At 40.4% G+C, this 16,413-nt stretch overlaps 2 protein-coding genes across 2 annotated transcripts; one reads left to right on the forward strand and one right to left on the reverse strand.

Moving 5' to 3' along the window:
• The first annotated feature begins 250 nt into the window (after positions 1-250).
• Positions 251-2,212, forward strand: c5ar1 (complement C5a receptor 1). The gene is made up of 2 exons (XM_077248500.1): positions 251-367; positions 644-2,212. The coding sequence occupies exon 2, from the start codon at positions 649-651 to the stop codon at positions 1,729-1,731; it is 1,083 nt and encodes a 360-aa protein (XP_077104615.1). The 5' UTR covers positions 251-367; positions 644-648; the 3' UTR covers positions 1,732-2,212.
• Positions 2,213-4,094: 1,882 nt separating this feature from the next.
• dact3b (dishevelled-binding antagonist of beta-catenin 3b) lies at positions 4,095-15,783 on the reverse strand. The gene is made up of 4 exons (XM_077248538.1): positions 15,294-15,783; positions 8,290-8,425; positions 7,652-7,744; positions 4,095-7,216 (listed from the first exon to the last, which is right to left on the reverse strand). The coding sequence occupies exons 1-4, from the start codon at positions 15,525-15,527 to the stop codon at positions 5,850-5,852; spliced, it is 1,830 nt and encodes a 609-aa protein (XP_077104653.1). The 5' UTR covers positions 15,528-15,783; the 3' UTR covers positions 4,095-5,849.
• Between the last annotated feature and the right edge of the window lie 630 nt (positions 15,784-16,413).

Raw genomic sequence — 16,413 nt, forward strand, 5'->3', positions numbered from 1 at the left:
GAACATTTTAAAGCAATAAAATACATCAGTGCCACTACTGAAAATAATTGTGTAGTTGTCTCTAACAATTCTGTCCAATCACAATACAACAATAATCATAAAAAGAAAAAACAAAACAAACAAACAAACAAAATCTGCAGATTCAAATGACGTGATTGACAGCATCCCTCTCAGGTCCATTTCTAAATGATTCCTCTATTGAACTTTTTAGCCACCGACTGCTTTAAACATCATGTAAAAAGAGCTTACACAACACTGCTAAGGAAAAGGCTTGGTTCACAGCAGCTTGCAATCATTTCCTGGCTATAAGGGACGCAAAAGACAACCTGAATCACATTTGCTGTCGCAGATATACACAACTTCACAGGTATCTTTTTTATTCATTTTGATAGATTTTTTAAACATGATTAGAGCTGTACTAATAACAAAGTGTAGAACTTACAAAAAAAAAATCCTTTTGTGAATCACATTCAAAAGAAGACCTTACAATAGTATGGGAACAAAGTAATATTGCAATGTGTGTCTCTTTAAAATGAGATTTATATATAGCATGATATGACTCTCAAATAACCACTAGACTCCGTTTGAGGATTTTAGCCTACTTTGTACATTTTCAGTTATTTCTCTCTTTCTCATTTAACAGCTGAAATGGAGGAGGGTTACAATTCTTTTTTTGACCATTCTTACTTTAATGATAACGAAAGTTACCCTTGCATAGACACTGAAAACTGCACCGCATTTGAGATCCCCACTGACATGCCACTGTCCGAGATTGGCACCTGGCACTGGTTCGCTCTGGTCTGCTACAGCGTTGTGTTCCTGTTGGGCGTCCCTGGGAACGGTCTGGTGGTGTGGGTGACCGGGTTCAGAATGCAGAACTCTGTGAACGCGCATTGGTTTTTAAATCTGGCCATCGCGGATCTGCTGTGCTGCTTGTCGTTGCCTCTCCTCATGGTCCCGCTCGCCCAGGACCAACACTGGCCTTTTGGCAATTTGGCTTGCAAATTACTCAACGGTCTGTTCTACATGATGATGTACTGCAGCGTTCTGCTCCTGGCTGTGATCAGCTTGGACCGTTTCCTTCTGGTGACCAAACCGGTGTGGTGCCAGAACCACAGGCATCCGAAGCAGGCCCGTAGCGTCTGTTTCGTCGTCTGGATTCTCGCTCTCCTTGGAGGTTCTCCTCAATTTGCTCTCATGGAGGCATATGAAGTGAGCGAGACTAAAATATTGTGTGATGGCTTCTACAGTAGCTTAGGTCACGCATGGGCCGTAGTCCTTACACGCAGTTTTCTGTCTTTTCTGCTGCCTTTCCTGATCATCTGCGGCAGCCATTGTAAGGTTTACCACATGACGCGCTCCGGGAGACAAAGAGGTAGCGACAAGTCGGCCCGGACGCTGCGTGTCATCCTGGCGCTGGTGCTCAGCTTCTTCCTATGCTGGATTCCACTACAGATCGTGGATCTTCTGCAGTTGGCGACGTACGGACAGTCAGCACGTCTTGAAGCCAACCTGCGCCTGGCCCATGTAATGACGGTCTGCTTGGGTTACGTGAACAGCTGCCTGAACCCGCTGCTCTACGTGTGCCTCGGCCGCGGTTTCAAGGACAATCTGATCAGCTCTCTGAGGAGTGTGCTCCACTTCGCATCCGAGGCTCCGACCACTCGAATGAGCACGACTGCAAACAGTAGGTCAACCACAGACGGCATGTTCAGAGAGAAGCCCCTATGAAATCACAAGTGCATCTATAAACCCTTTTATAAAGTCTTCAAATACTGCCCGCCGGAATCATTTCAAGATTTATAAAACGTATTTATTGATATTTGTGTCACTAGACATGCTATACAACAAAGATGTGCAACATCAGTAACCAATATTGGTCTATAATGTTATAAATAGTACTTTTAAACTTTATGTTTAGTACTTTTAGAATTTGTCGCACAGTTATTGCGGACACCTATTCATAACCATTGAAATGTTTATATGCACTAATTTCAATTTCAAACATATTTCACATTCTGAAAGTTCTGTTAATATAAACCCCAAACAAAGAAGTCTGATTCACATATTCACATGTGCATTACATGTATAGCGAACAAAAACTCTAGATGCTGAACCGGAGAAAGCCGATGCAATAATAATACTGCAAGCATCATTTACGTTTTTGCTTTGATGCCATAGCTATCTAAAAAAAAAACAATAAAAAAAAAAACTGACATACTGTATATATCAGAAGAGGTATTTAGTAAATACATTTCAGTTTGTAAGAAAGAGATGTAAATATACATTCTAAGACGTAAAATAGAAGTTCAATAAAAACCAATATGATTTGAGTGCATTATAATTTTAGTTGATTCCTAACATTTCGTTAATCATTTATATTTAATTATTTTATGTCACTTATTATATTGCACTGATTGTTTAACACCTGGATGGCATTTCTGTCTTGTCACTAAAGTCGGCATAAAACAAAAGTTGCGATCGTCTTTTCTTCCCAATTGCGACAGTTAACCAGCTTCTGGATAGGTTGGGGGTTCGCTATTGGTGGATCTCATGTGAGTGACAGGTTGCCCCGCCCTCACGCCAGAAAACACGTAATTTGACAAGACATTAGACAAGATGGCGCTGTAAAAGGGAGGGGAAGTTATTATGAATAAAGATTAAGTGGCTCATGAATTAAATAAATATTATAGTTAATTTATTATTATAACAATTATTTCATTACTTAGTAATTACACTGTAATATTAGCCTAAATAAAAAACAAGAATATTTGATTTCTTGGTGACTCATTTAAAACTTTTAAAATGTTCTTGCATTCATCAAAACTATATCATGTAGCATATAAAAAGCCTTTTCACCTGGCACAACTGAAATACGGTTTTCGTTGTGTTAAATAAAAATGCAATTATTAAAAATATTTTTTTGTGTAAAATTTTATGCTTACATTTTGTCTGCTTTTACAAAGTTAGGTGGTTAATGTACCACACTGAAATAAATGTTAAAAATACATGAAATGTAGCCTACACCCATAACTTTGTACGTGTTTTATATATTAGCATGAGAAGCTTAACTTGCCAGGAGTGTTTTGTCCTTCACAGTTGTAAAATGCCTGCTGTTCATGAGCTTGACTAACCAGTAGAGGTCAGTAAAGAGTAACTGTTTAAAACTGTCAGCTGATAGGGCTGTGATTCCCAACCATCACATGATTACAAACATTATAGATTTGTGGCTTTTGGTCTGTGTTTCAGCTTTGAGGCTACATGTTAGTGTACTACTCTTTTTTTTTTTTACGTCTAGAAAACATGGAAGAAAATATATTGATGTCTCATTGCATTGTACAGATTTGTTATCCAATCAAATGCTTTCTAGAATAAGAATGTCCCTCCCACTCAGATCACATACAGCTGACTAAAAAAAGTCTGCCGAAACTTTCAATAGGACAAAAATTACAGGACAAGGTAAAGCATATTATTAACCTGGACATTATCTAATAAAATGGAAGTCAAAACATCACTGCTATTTAGTGATGTGCAGGTACTTCTGGCAAAAAGGTAGGACAATCCTGTAATTTGGTAAAAGTGATTCAGAAAGCCTTTGTTAAAACATTTCAGAACCGGTATTTTGTCTGGATATGGGTTAGCTATGTAACTGCACAACAAGTCAGCTAAATATAACAGCACTCCATGGCAACTGAGAACAGTACAGAATGTTGAGCAATGAACAGAATTCATATCTCTTATAACCTCTCCTGCTCTCCTATTCATTGTGTATTGTATGATGTATTGCAATTTTGTTTGAGTTTTGTGTGACTTTAGTTTTTGACTGATTATCAGAAGTCATTTGTACATATAATCTACTTTTTGCATCTTGTTTAACCATGTCTGTATACATATTGAAAATATGAAATAAAGATAAAGTTTTGAACTCCCATCTAGAGATGATTTTTTATTTCTTCTGGTATACTTTTGTACAACTAGGCAGGGCCCTATATGACTCTAAGATAATTAATCTATCAAGTCCTATGTAGCTGACGTAAAAATACTTTGAATCTATTAATTCAAATCATACCCATGGACGAGTTTGAGACGATGGCTGATAAATAAATAAAAGTTTATTAACAACATGCAATGAGCAGGAACATTTTCAAAGATTACATGAAAATCTTGAAAATACACTGCAGGCATGAGATCAAAGATGCATGGTGAATTATTATGTCTAGACAAGGCATATTTTAGTACACTCCACACTGTAGTGTATTTCCACTGTACAGCACAGATAAAGGGAGTTTGGCTGTGTAGCAGCAAGAAAATGAAATATTCCAGTCCTCCAATGCACTAGGTGGCGCCAATAAAGAAGCTATTTTGTTATCAAACTTCATAAAGTATAAATACAAATTAGTTACTATAAATGTCGAAAAATCTGCAGTACACTACAAATGCATTTTAACAAACATGCTACAAAATATGTAGAGTCACAACACCTAGACACAACACCTGGGACATGGCAGGCAAAGTGGTACGTAGTACTGATAATGATGCCTCCGTAACGCCAGGCACATCCTATCATATGTGTGTGAGATGAGCTGTGAAAATTGCCCTCTTTAAAACGCTAAGCTAATGAGAATCAATTCCAGGCGAGCGAATATCTCTCTTCATCCTGCAGTTTGCTCTCTGAGTATTTAGTAATTCCTGTTTGCTTCTTAAAATGTTCTCAGGACAAATATCTCCATTACACGATGAAGAATGTGACATCAACATCAGCAATGTAGGGTTAAAATGGCTTTAAGTCATAATTCTGGCCTTCTGGCCTGCACTCTTCAGTTTGAGACCAGGCTCGATCCGATTTAATTCTCTCATCTCACATAATCTCTTGCCTCTATTTCACTGTCGTGTCAATAATCAAGAACAAAATAACTTAAAATGGCTTATTATGTGGGGGGAAAGCTAAAATATATAGCTATAGTAATGAAAGAAAGAGATTTAGGGGCATGCCAGAGAACTTGAAGCTGAGGAAAGTGATTTACAAACATTACAGACTCATGGTCTTTTTAAAGGGATAGTTTACAACAAAATGAAAATTATAGCATTATTTACTCAGCCTCTTGTCATTTCAAACCTGCATGACTTTCTTTCTCATGTGGAAGAAATATTTTGAAGAATGTTGGTGACCAAACAGTTTTGTTATCCATTCACTTCCATTGTGTGGACACAATACAATATGTTCATTTTGTGTTTGACAGAAAAATGAAAGTCATACAGGTTTGGAATAACATGAGGGTGAGTAAATGATGACAGAATTTGTTCCTTTAACACATCTGATATGATCCCTTAATGGGTTTGGTGTGCTTTGTGGGTTTGCTTTTGTATCTTGTGGTTGCGTCTCTTTTATTAACAAGAAGAAAGATACAAGAATCCCAGAAGAGAAAATCAAGAAAACAAGATACAACAAGAAACAAAGAGGGGACGGACTTGTAAACAAATCTGAATCCGGTTAAGTCTGGTGGCACGTCACAGCTTCCGAGTCCAAACACTCTGTCGGATCTCAAAAGCAAACAACAAACTGTGCTAATATACACTCACGGTATGCTGTAGTCCTACTGAAAAATCTTGATGCTAACCTTATCATCTTCTGAATCATTAAAGTATTGTTGTCTGGGACACCAGTGAGTTTTTAAAAGTTTGAATGAACAGTGCCCATAAACGTCTGTTGAGTCGGTATTCTCACTTGAAACGGAGTAGAAGCTTGGACCCGGAAACAGTATTCAATATGTCATGACTTAACAAGCAGATTAAGTGACGTTTTCAAATGAATTTAGAGGAGAAATAGGCAGAGATGTTCATAGCCAATCTCATACAGTGGTCATTAGTTTGAGGGAGCCTGAACGAAAACGCATGATCTTCTTTTTGAGCGCATGTGAGGCTTTAATCTTGACCACAGCATTGGAGGGATTCTGTGAGGAAGAGGAGGAGGAAGGGGGCAAACGTGGAGGAAGTTGTTGAGGCCAGACCAGCCCTCCGCTCTCATCCGAGTCACTGGACACTGAACTGGTGCCTGGAGAGAAAGTCTCGCTCAGACTGGAGTCGGAACCATTGGGCGGTACAGGAGCGGCCTCTGACCGTTCTTGCAACCTCTGGTCCTCTTCCACAAACTGAACACTAGTGTGTTTGACCGGTAAAAGATTTCCTCTGAGTTCATGCACATCCTCTCTGAATATCCCCTCGTCCTCTTCTTGACTGAGATCTGCAGTGGAGCACCAGAGTCGCTGATTGGATGGGTAAAATTCGTCACTATGATGCCTGCCGATGTCCCGTCCCACGGTGTGATATTTGTACTCCGATTGGGCGGCCCATCCTTGAGAGACGCAACTGTCCTCAGACCGAAAGCGGCAGGTCGACTTGGTTTCTCTCTCTCCTAGAGTTGTCCACCTTTCCCCTGGAACCCTTCTGGTTAGGGACCGAAGAAGAGCCCACTTTTGAGATGGAATGGGCTGGTGTTGTTCACGGGACTCTGGAGTTGACGACATAGGTACGCAGGTGTGATTGCAGCAGGTGTGAATGTGTGGTTTCATGGTATCTGACATTGTGGGACGACGTTTGTCGTAAACCGGTTGATGACGAGGCGAGTCGTTGCTGCTGTCGTAAACTTCTTTAACTCCATACTGATCAGTTTCTAAGGAGGATTCTGGCTCCTCGCTGCTTAGGGAAGTTGGTCCAATCTGAGCATTGGGAAGGTTCATGTAATATCTGTCTTGGGTCTCGGCCTCATTCATTTCCACTGAGAGCGGTCCCCATTCCTGCCATTCTGATTGGTCAAGTGAAAGTTGTGGGTATCCAGGAGGATAATCGTGTAAGTCTTGCCACCGATCGGGCTCAGAGTCGAGTCCTGCTGTAGATCTGAAGTGTCGCCGCTGCAGGAGTCTCAGGATGTACGTCTCCACACGCATAGCCTGCTGGATGTCCTCTTCGGTTGGGCCGTCATCTATCTTCACTGTAGGATCAGCCTGAGCATCAGAAGTGAGGCTCATCTCGGCTGTAAGGCTTTCATTCCCATCAGCCATCTGATCTGTAACCCACTGAGGGCTTTCTTCATCTTCTTCTTCATCCTCTATTCCCTCTGCAATACCCTCCAATGGGGGGTATGGGGCAGAAAATGAGCGGGGAAGGCTGGCATGTACTGGGGGCTCCATATGACCCTCCCAGTCCAGTATGTAGGCATCTGTCAGCATGTGAAAAAAAAATATTTTATGAGAAATAAAACTAGTTCTAAACACCAGGGGTTTTCAAACTTTCTGATGCCAAGGACCTCAAGTATGACGATCCCCTTGCAAACGACTCCCTTCTTCAAAAGCAGCTAGGCCTATGTTTTATTGAAGACACTTCTATACTGTGTGGGTAAAAGGTAATAATTATATTATCAAGACCACAAGTTGATTTTTATTTCATTTCATTTTGTTTTAATTTCTGACCTTTCCCCCTCAATTTTCCCTAAGCACCCACATTGCAGGGTCTATGGGCATCAATTTGAAACCCCTCATTTAAATCACAAAATACTCTTAGGTCCACAGGGTAATTCGTAGTACTGAGAGTACAGTGCTCTGGTATAGAATAAACAAAAACGTGGGTGTGAGATGTGATTAAAAGAAACACTCACCCACAGATCTGGGCCTGTGGCAGGAGGCAGTGAGGTTTGGAGAGGAGCAGGAACGCAGTAGAGGAGACAGACTTTCACTTTGCTCATAAAACCCTGAAGGATCAAGATAAGTTGAAATCTTATTTTAAATGTTATCAGCTTTCATTCTATTATTAAGTTTTCACATGTGTAACCAATACGCCTCACTGACTTTGCATGGCAACACATTTCCTGACACAACACCAGCTCATTGCATAATGCAACTAGGTGTGCGCAATACTGTATATCCGTGACCATATCTGAAGTGGTAAATGGTTGGTGTCAGAATGGTTAGGTTCATGTCAGAAGCAGAAGCTTAGATTACTCTTTTTCTGTATCAGGTTACACAAGTATTTTAGAAGTTCCAAGCTACAAACAATTCTACTGTTCTTCTTCTGAAATATGTAAACTCAAGATCAGAGCTTTAGGAACACAAAAGAAAATATAGCAGCCTATATATTTAACATTGTCCATTTAATCTGTTATAACACCAACTATAACAAATATTGAGTTTTTACCAACATTTGTATGCATCTGTACATAGTAAAATATATCCACAACAAGTGTGCAATTTTGCAGAACACTATCTGGAATAAATTATTCTTAGAGCCATGGAGTACCTGAGCTTGATGCGCTGGGACTGTCCAAATCCTCCTCTGTATTCTGCTCACATATGAGTCCTGTATCCACCCTCAACTCACTGAGCTGCTGTTGCAGTGCCAGCATCAGCAGACTGGGGGCACCCTGGAGCCGGTTCTGCAGGGTACAACAGAAAGGTGAGGGAACAACAGTGAGGGAAAGTAAAAATGAATGCATTTGGCAGACACTTTTATTCAAAGTGACTTACATTGCATTCAAGCTTTACCTTTGATCAGTTCATGCATTTCCTGAGAATCAAACCCATAGGCTAACCTTGACATTGGGAGCACTCATGCGTTAATGTTTGAGCTACAGGAATGCAGTAACCTAATACAAACACAATAACAGACAGATGTTGCTTTTCCACTGTGCGGTAAGACTAGGGTCGGCTCGCTTTACTTTGGCTCGGTTTAGTACGCCTTCAAAGTGGATGGGATTATAGACTGATCGTTATGGTTGCACCACCACCTCGTCTACTGACCACGATACAGTCATTTATTTTTTCAAGTTGCATGCGACGGTCGTTTAAAGCAAGTTGTTTAAAAAAGTTGTGCGAACAAATGATACGTTGGTAGCTGTTGCTAACAATTTAAATCTAGAGTGTTTGGTGTCTCGTGTCGCAAATCCAATGACGCTGGTGGTGACGATTCTCTCCGACCAATCCGACCGCTCTGCAGTGTTTACACGTAACATTTTAGTATCGGTATGGCTCGATTAGAGCTGGTACTAAAAAAAGAACCAGGTACTAGGTACTGTACACAGTGGAAACCCCCTAAAAGTGAGCCGTACAGAGCCGTACCATGCAGTGGAAAAGCGCCAATACAAGCACATACATATATAGATGAGAGGACAGTTGTAGGGTGCATCAGCATAATATAGTTAGTATATAGTTCATTTTTTTTTCATATTAACCTAATGTATGCCATAGATTGCCATTACTCGCCCTCACGCTCACTGCATCATTAAATCTTAAATAATTTAAAAGGTCTGTTATATTACAGACCTAAAAACTGGTCTCTTGAATAAATGAAAGTAGTAATGATGTATTGTGCATCTACATTAGAATAATCTATAATTATTTGTGTGACAGACGGATGTAAGATGGTTTGGATAGAAAGCTTCAAGCACAGGTGTTTCGGTGCATGTCACCAGTGTAGTGTGTGCACCACTGGCAGCAGTTATGTAAGCAAATGGCATATGCACCAATCCCGGAACATCAATAATTTACCAAAGACAGGACAGATACTGTTGACTATGCTATTTTTTAATCCTATGGTTCTGGTTTTGTTTCAGGACCTAGTTTCTTGCTCCCGACAGCTAGATCAAAACACATTGTGGTTGGCACCATGTTGCAAGTGAACCTGTGTTTAATGCAGTCTGGGTTTTATTTTAGTTTTGTTCATGGATTAGTTTGTCCAGATTTTGTCCATGCATCACAGTATGTTCCACACCTGGCCTGAATCACCGCTCAGTGAGTATTTTTGGTTTCTTGTTGTATTTTGCTGGCCTATGACGCAAAGGTGGTTTAACTTGGGTTAAACAAAAAAGTTCAGTGTTCTCTCAGTTCTCTTTCCCCCCATAATAAAGGGTATAATGATGACAACCGATGTTTGGGTGTAGCGATCCAAGACAGATGTGAGAAATAGACTGGATAGATTTTTCAAACGATAATAAAACAATTTTTTCAGTGAACTTTCAACAATTTAGGTTGAGACAGACTGATGCACAAGGTTAAGATATGTTTGGTATAACTTTGTTTTATATAACACTGAGGCTTGCCACAGTAATAACGGTTACACTCACGGTATGCCATTTTATTTTAAAGAGGAGACATGTGTATGAGTGAAACTTAATTGACATCAGTCAATATCTTGATGTCTAGAAGAGCCTTAAAGGTAGGTTAGGCAAACACTTTTTGTTTTTCTGGTTACAACTCTTATCACATCTCTTCACATTCCACACGTTACTTCACTAACATAGTCCATGAATGAGTAAATGAAAACGAGTGAGTGAATTCGGACACTTTTGATTGCACTGGATGTGCTCACAGTGAATGGGTATTTTCTAGCGCAGGGCTGGTCAACTCTGGCACTTCAAGATCCACTTTCCTGCAGCGTTCAGCTCAAACCCTGATCAAAATCACATGTATCTTTCTATTAATCCTGAGACATTGATTAGCTTGTTCAGGTGTGTTAGATAGGGTAAGAGATAAACTCTGCAGGAAAGCCAGAGTTGCCCACACTTGCTCCAGCAGCTAGCCGTTGAGTGTACATAAGTTATACACTCGTTATTGAGGTGCATTTTCGGACTGTGTGAGTGTTCAGCCAGCAGCTACTGTATCACCCTTACCCCTTTTCCACCAAGGCAGTTTGAGTGCAGTTTCAAATCAGTTCTTTGTCTTTCAACACCCAAGCACCAGCTATGAACCAGGAAAAGTGGTTAGTAAGTAGCACCAATACATAGCTGGTCTAGAAGTAAGAATCACCTGCGTCAGGGGCTGTGGGCGGGGTTACCATGACCAACAAGACCAGAAACTTGTGACCGCCATTTTTTAAATAGCAGCTAATCAAGCTAATAGCAGCCCGATTGTAATCTCCGTCTATGCGAATCATGGTGAGCTGCACGAACGCATTGGATTTGCAGTGTTCGAATGCCAATGTACGTTCGCAAAGCCATGAGGATCAATAGTAACGCAACGACTGCCATTGTTGATGGAAGGCTTGTTCGAGATGCATCGGAGCGGCGCGGACCGATCGGAGCTGCGGGAGTGTTTGGAGAGTATACGACTCCTTGTGCTTTTGGATCGCTCTAACAGTGCTTTGATGTCATGCGCTGATCGGTCTGCGAGAAGTTCATGCATCTCGAACAAGCTTGGTGTGTTTGTGTTCGGCGCTACTGCACTAGCGTTGCTGGGTAACATTAGATGTATTCAGTGACGTAAGACTGGCTCTCTGGCCTGTGGAAAGACAAACCTTCTTAGAAGGCTCTTCAGTCGAACCAACTCCGAACCGACAATAGCTCTGGGTCTGAACTAGCACCCGGTTAATGCTGGTGGAAAAGGGGTACCTGTAGCTCAAGACTGGTTGCCCACTGAAGCTAAGGAGGGTTGAGTCTGGTTAGTACCTGGACTGCTGTTGGAAGAGGTGTTAGTGAGGCCAGCAGGGGGCGCTCACCCTGTGGTCTCGGCCTGTGTGGGTCCTAACACTACAGTATAGTGATGGGGACACAATAATTTCCAAAAACACCGTCCATCAGATGAGACGTTAAACCGAGATCCTCACTCACTGTGATCATAGAAAATCCCAGGATGTCCTTCAAAAAAGTGTAGAGGTGTAACCCCGGCATCCTGGCAAAATTTGCCCATTGGCCTCTATCCATCATGGCCTCCTAATCGTCCTCAAATACTGATTTGCTTCATCAATCTGTCTCCTCTAAACCAATAAGCTGGTGTGTGCTGGGCGTTATGGCGCAATACCCAGTATTTGAGTACCCAGAAAACAGCTATATAAATCTAACAAATTATTACTCAATGTTGTTGACACCACAACAAATGGCCGTCGAGTCAAATAGTAAATAATGGAATTGGGATGTGTCCTTAATCTTTGGTTCAACTAAACCTTTAATTGTGTAAATTAATAATTTAATAATTTAAAATACCAGTATAATCGGTACTGTGAAAAATATGATATCATGGCAAGTCTTTTGCCTTTTAATGTTTTATTCTCTACGTTATCCAATTTTTCATCTATTAGTAGGCCCATAAGGGAATCTACAGACTGGAGAACGCAGAGCGTTTGATGGCTGAGACTGCGTTAGATCCATTTTAAGGGTTTGGAAAGATAAAGTCAATTTGAAATCAAGTGGAATACAGCAAATTGGATTTCAAAAAGCACAACCAGACCTGCCTCTCTGAAATTCTCATTGGACACTGTCTTGCAACACACCATTCCCATTGAAATCAGCAGGTTTGTAGAGCAGAGAGAGAGAGAGAGAGAGAGAGAGAGAGAGAGAGAGAGAGAGAGAGAGAGAGAGAGAGCAATAGAGAGAGAGAGAGAGAGAGAGAGAGAGAGAGCAATAGAGAGAGAGAGAGAGAGAGAGAGAGAGCAATAGAGAGAGAGAGAGAGCAAGAGAGAGAGAGAGAGAGAGAGAGAGAGAGAGAGAGAGAGAGAGAGAGAGAGAGAGAGAGAGAGAGAGAGAGAGAGAGAGAGAGAGAGAGAGAGAGAGGAAAAACAGAAATCCATTCAATACGATTTTAGGTCTGCCAGATGTGAACAAAGACCATAAGCAACCCCCTCTGAAAACATGGTCCAGTTAGATGATTTCAGAGCTAATATCAGCTATTCTCTCTGAAGTCTGACTCAACCTCGTCTTGTGTTCCCTTGGAGATCTTCGATTCTGCTCCATGATTAACTGTCGTGCGACGGATCAGCTTGTTTGGTGTCTCACCCTCAAAGGCCTCACGCACGCATGCAGAAGGCAGCAGTCTATTTGATTATCACAGAAACAGACAGGACCTGAGGGAGATCCGGCTGCATGTGTACTCTCATTATCCGGATGCCGTGAGCGCCTTGCCTTTAATGTGCCAAAATGGGACACACAACCAGCATCCTACTACACTACACACACACACACCACCCTGCCCCCACTATATCAGCATACACACCCATCAACATAACAGTCCTGAAGTCCAAAATGCATCACTAAACTGCACTAATCCACACATCCACAGCAACTACGGAAGGAAAACTTTGGCCTTGAGGGTTGATGAAGTGTGTTTGAACAGACATTGTATATACTGTACACACTAGCTACTGTAATGCAAACACTGCTGGGTTCTCAACTACAAAGCTGAACTGCAAATAAACTGGTTTATTTGTAAACTTTGTTTTTGAACTGGTTTAAAGCACAGAGATTAACATGAAAAAACTGGGATGAGTTATAAGGATTTCTCACAGTTACATTGCTAATTATATAATTAAACGTGCATGTGTAATAACATGTTACCCACAGGGCCGTGAGTGTGAGTGTGAGTGTGAGCACAGCACTCCATACTCGCTGTAGTTGCCTGAGGACTAGGATATCAAATTGGATTCATTCTATAATTGGTTAATTAACAGCTGAATTTTGAATCAGTCAGGAAAGCAAAACAGATAGATAGATAGATAGATAGATAGATAGATAGATAGATAGATAGATAGATAGATAGATAGATAGACAGATGTATAGATAGATAGATAGATAGATAGATAGATAGATAGATAGATAGATAGAACGTAAGAACAAACAAATGATATATAGATAGATAGACTGATAGATATAACAATAGATAGATAGATGGAACAAGAGAACAAACTAATGATAGATAGATGTATAGATAGAATGATAGATAGAATGGTAAAACGATAGATAGATAGTGGATAAATAGATAGACAGACTGATAGAATGATAGATATAACGATAGATATATAGATAGATAGATAGATAGATAGAACGACAGAACAAATTAATGATAGATAGATAGATAGATAGATAGATAGATAGATAGATAGATAAATAGACATAGAACGACAGAACAAATGATAGATAGATAGATAGATAGATAGATAGATAGATAGACAGACAGACAGATAGAACGACAGAACAAACGATATAGATAGATATGATAGATAGATAGATAGATAGATAGATAGATAGATAGATAGATAGATAGATAGATAGATAGACTCTTGCTGACTGAACTGAAGGATGTTTCCGGGTGTTCGCTGAAGCGGAGCGCGTGGCCGCTGACAGCTCATTTGGGTGATGCGTCTCGAGCGCACGCGCCCGTCCCGCGAGAGTCTGACTTATTAATATTCCGCTCCATGCGCCTTTTGTCTGATCCATCTATGGGGGAGAAACTCTGGGGAAAAGAGAGACCACTGCTTATTTGATTTCTCTCACCGCCTTTTCACCGGCCTTTTATTGAAAACTAAGTTAGAGTGAGGTCCGAATCCCTGCAGGCAGACACACTGATGGACAGGTAATGAAAGGATAGGAGGGACTATGTGCTCTTTTAGTTTATGAATATCACTTTGATAAACACTGCTTCCTCAGCCACTTATGAAGACGAAATACGGAGTTTAAAAAACAATTAAATATAATTAAATATATAATTAAAATATAAATATTAGCCCAACTTGTTTCATCAACGAAATTTAAGACTTTATTTTTTTAAGCCATATAACTCTTAATGATAATTAGACCACATTTAATATAATATATTTAAAACAAGAAATGCATAGCTTAATATTTCTAGGGGTAGGAATTGATAAATCCATACGAACGAACAATGGATAGTTAAAGGACTACACGCCCCGCCCTCATTTGCACATCAATCACAGCTGTCAAAAACATTCACGTGCTGTGGAAATAAATAGTTAGTTATACAGCACAACTGCTGCTAAATAATATTATAGTGGCATATTGGTGTTATAAAACCCATATCGACACATGGCAGTTTTCACGTGCCAATTACGTAACACCAAAAAGTACATATTTTAAACAAAGCCTCTTGATTTCTACACTCAGACACAAATAAAGGCCCTTTATTGGTAGGCTATCTATGGTTGCATTAAGAACCTTTAACATCCACGGATCCCATTCATTACACAAAAAGTTTCTTTATAGTGACAAATGGTTCTTTAAATATTCTTTTATTCTAGCTAATATTCTAGCTAGACTAGAGAAAAACATGATTCTTTTAAGAAAGGTTCCTTGGTGGACCAAAAATGCAACAACAACAAAAACTACAACAACATATATATATATATATAATATTTTTAAAAGTGCACTTGGCTAGAATAATAATGACAAGACTGCCTGGCACTACATCAACATCACTCGTCTTTTTTAAAAACTTTTCCCAATGCTTTGCGAATATCCACATCTCCATAAAGCGATAGTGACCCGCTGGAGGGAATCCGAGAGGCTGGTTTTCATCACCTACCAGCTGTAGTCTTAAAGTGAGCTGCTCCTGCTCTCTGATGCTGCGAGCCGGACCCACATCACCCCAAACCGGGCATCCCGGCAGCGAGTCCCCGAGCGACAGGGCTCCGAGAACCAGACTCTCCTGCCGCTGCTTCAGGACCTCCAGGTCACACAGCCACGCGAAACTGGCCTCCAGACGCTGTTTAATCATCCCGTGCTCTTCCATCATCTTCAGAGGAACCCCGAGGTCCATCAGGAGCCTCCTCACTCTTCCCAGCAGAACAAAAGCAATCAATCTTTCAATATGATCTGCGTCAGTCAGCTTCTGCTACAACTGTGCACGTTTATCACGTTACCAAGAGACACATATCCATTTGGTTTGAGTGTTTTACCCTAACACGAGCCTCGGTTGCTCATATTCCTGCAGTCGGACAATATTTGGGCATATCAGTTTTGAATTTTTTCCCCTCACATTGCTGTACATTGAGGTGTTCCCTGCTCATTGGAATATTCCGTCCTTTCCGCTGTGATTGGTTGTAAGCTCTCTGACACCGCCCTCCTGAGGATCTCCCACACTCTTATTGGTCAATCCCCGGCAGATTCATATGCATGCAGCACACCATGGCGGTCTTCGTGAGCTCAAGCATAGACGGGATGAATGAATGAATGAATGAATGGAAGCCGAGAATATTAATTTGTCTGGTCCGTGTGACCGACCAAAAGGTCAGACCACAGGAAAATTCATGCGTGGATGACGTAATACGGATAATTAATGAATACTTACATGGGAAATTGTCATTTGCAGGGACCTGGAGCAAGCCTTCATTCATTACGACCTGGATATTTTTAGATATTGGCACTGACTTCGAATGAATGTTTATTTATTTTTGTGTGTGTATATATATATATATATATATATATATATATATATATATATATATATATATATATATATATATATATATATGATATATTTGATCGAAACGCGCCTGGCTATTACGTATTGAAAGGATTGAGTTATGTCTCCATCGCGTGGCTAGACATGATAATGTACATTCTTTATTGTGTGGAAAATAGTAAGATTCCATTTTAATGAGGTGTTAAAAGCTTTGACTCAGCTTCAGGCACACTTCCAAAAG

The sequence above is a fragment of the Siphateles boraxobius genome, unplaced genomic scaffold, assembly GCF_051911475.1.
Source record: "Siphateles boraxobius isolate OS27281-9 unplaced genomic scaffold, OSU_SipBor_1 30, whole genome shotgun sequence".
Lineage (NCBI taxonomy): Eukaryota > Metazoa > Chordata > Actinopteri > Cypriniformes > Leuciscidae > Siphateles > Siphateles boraxobius.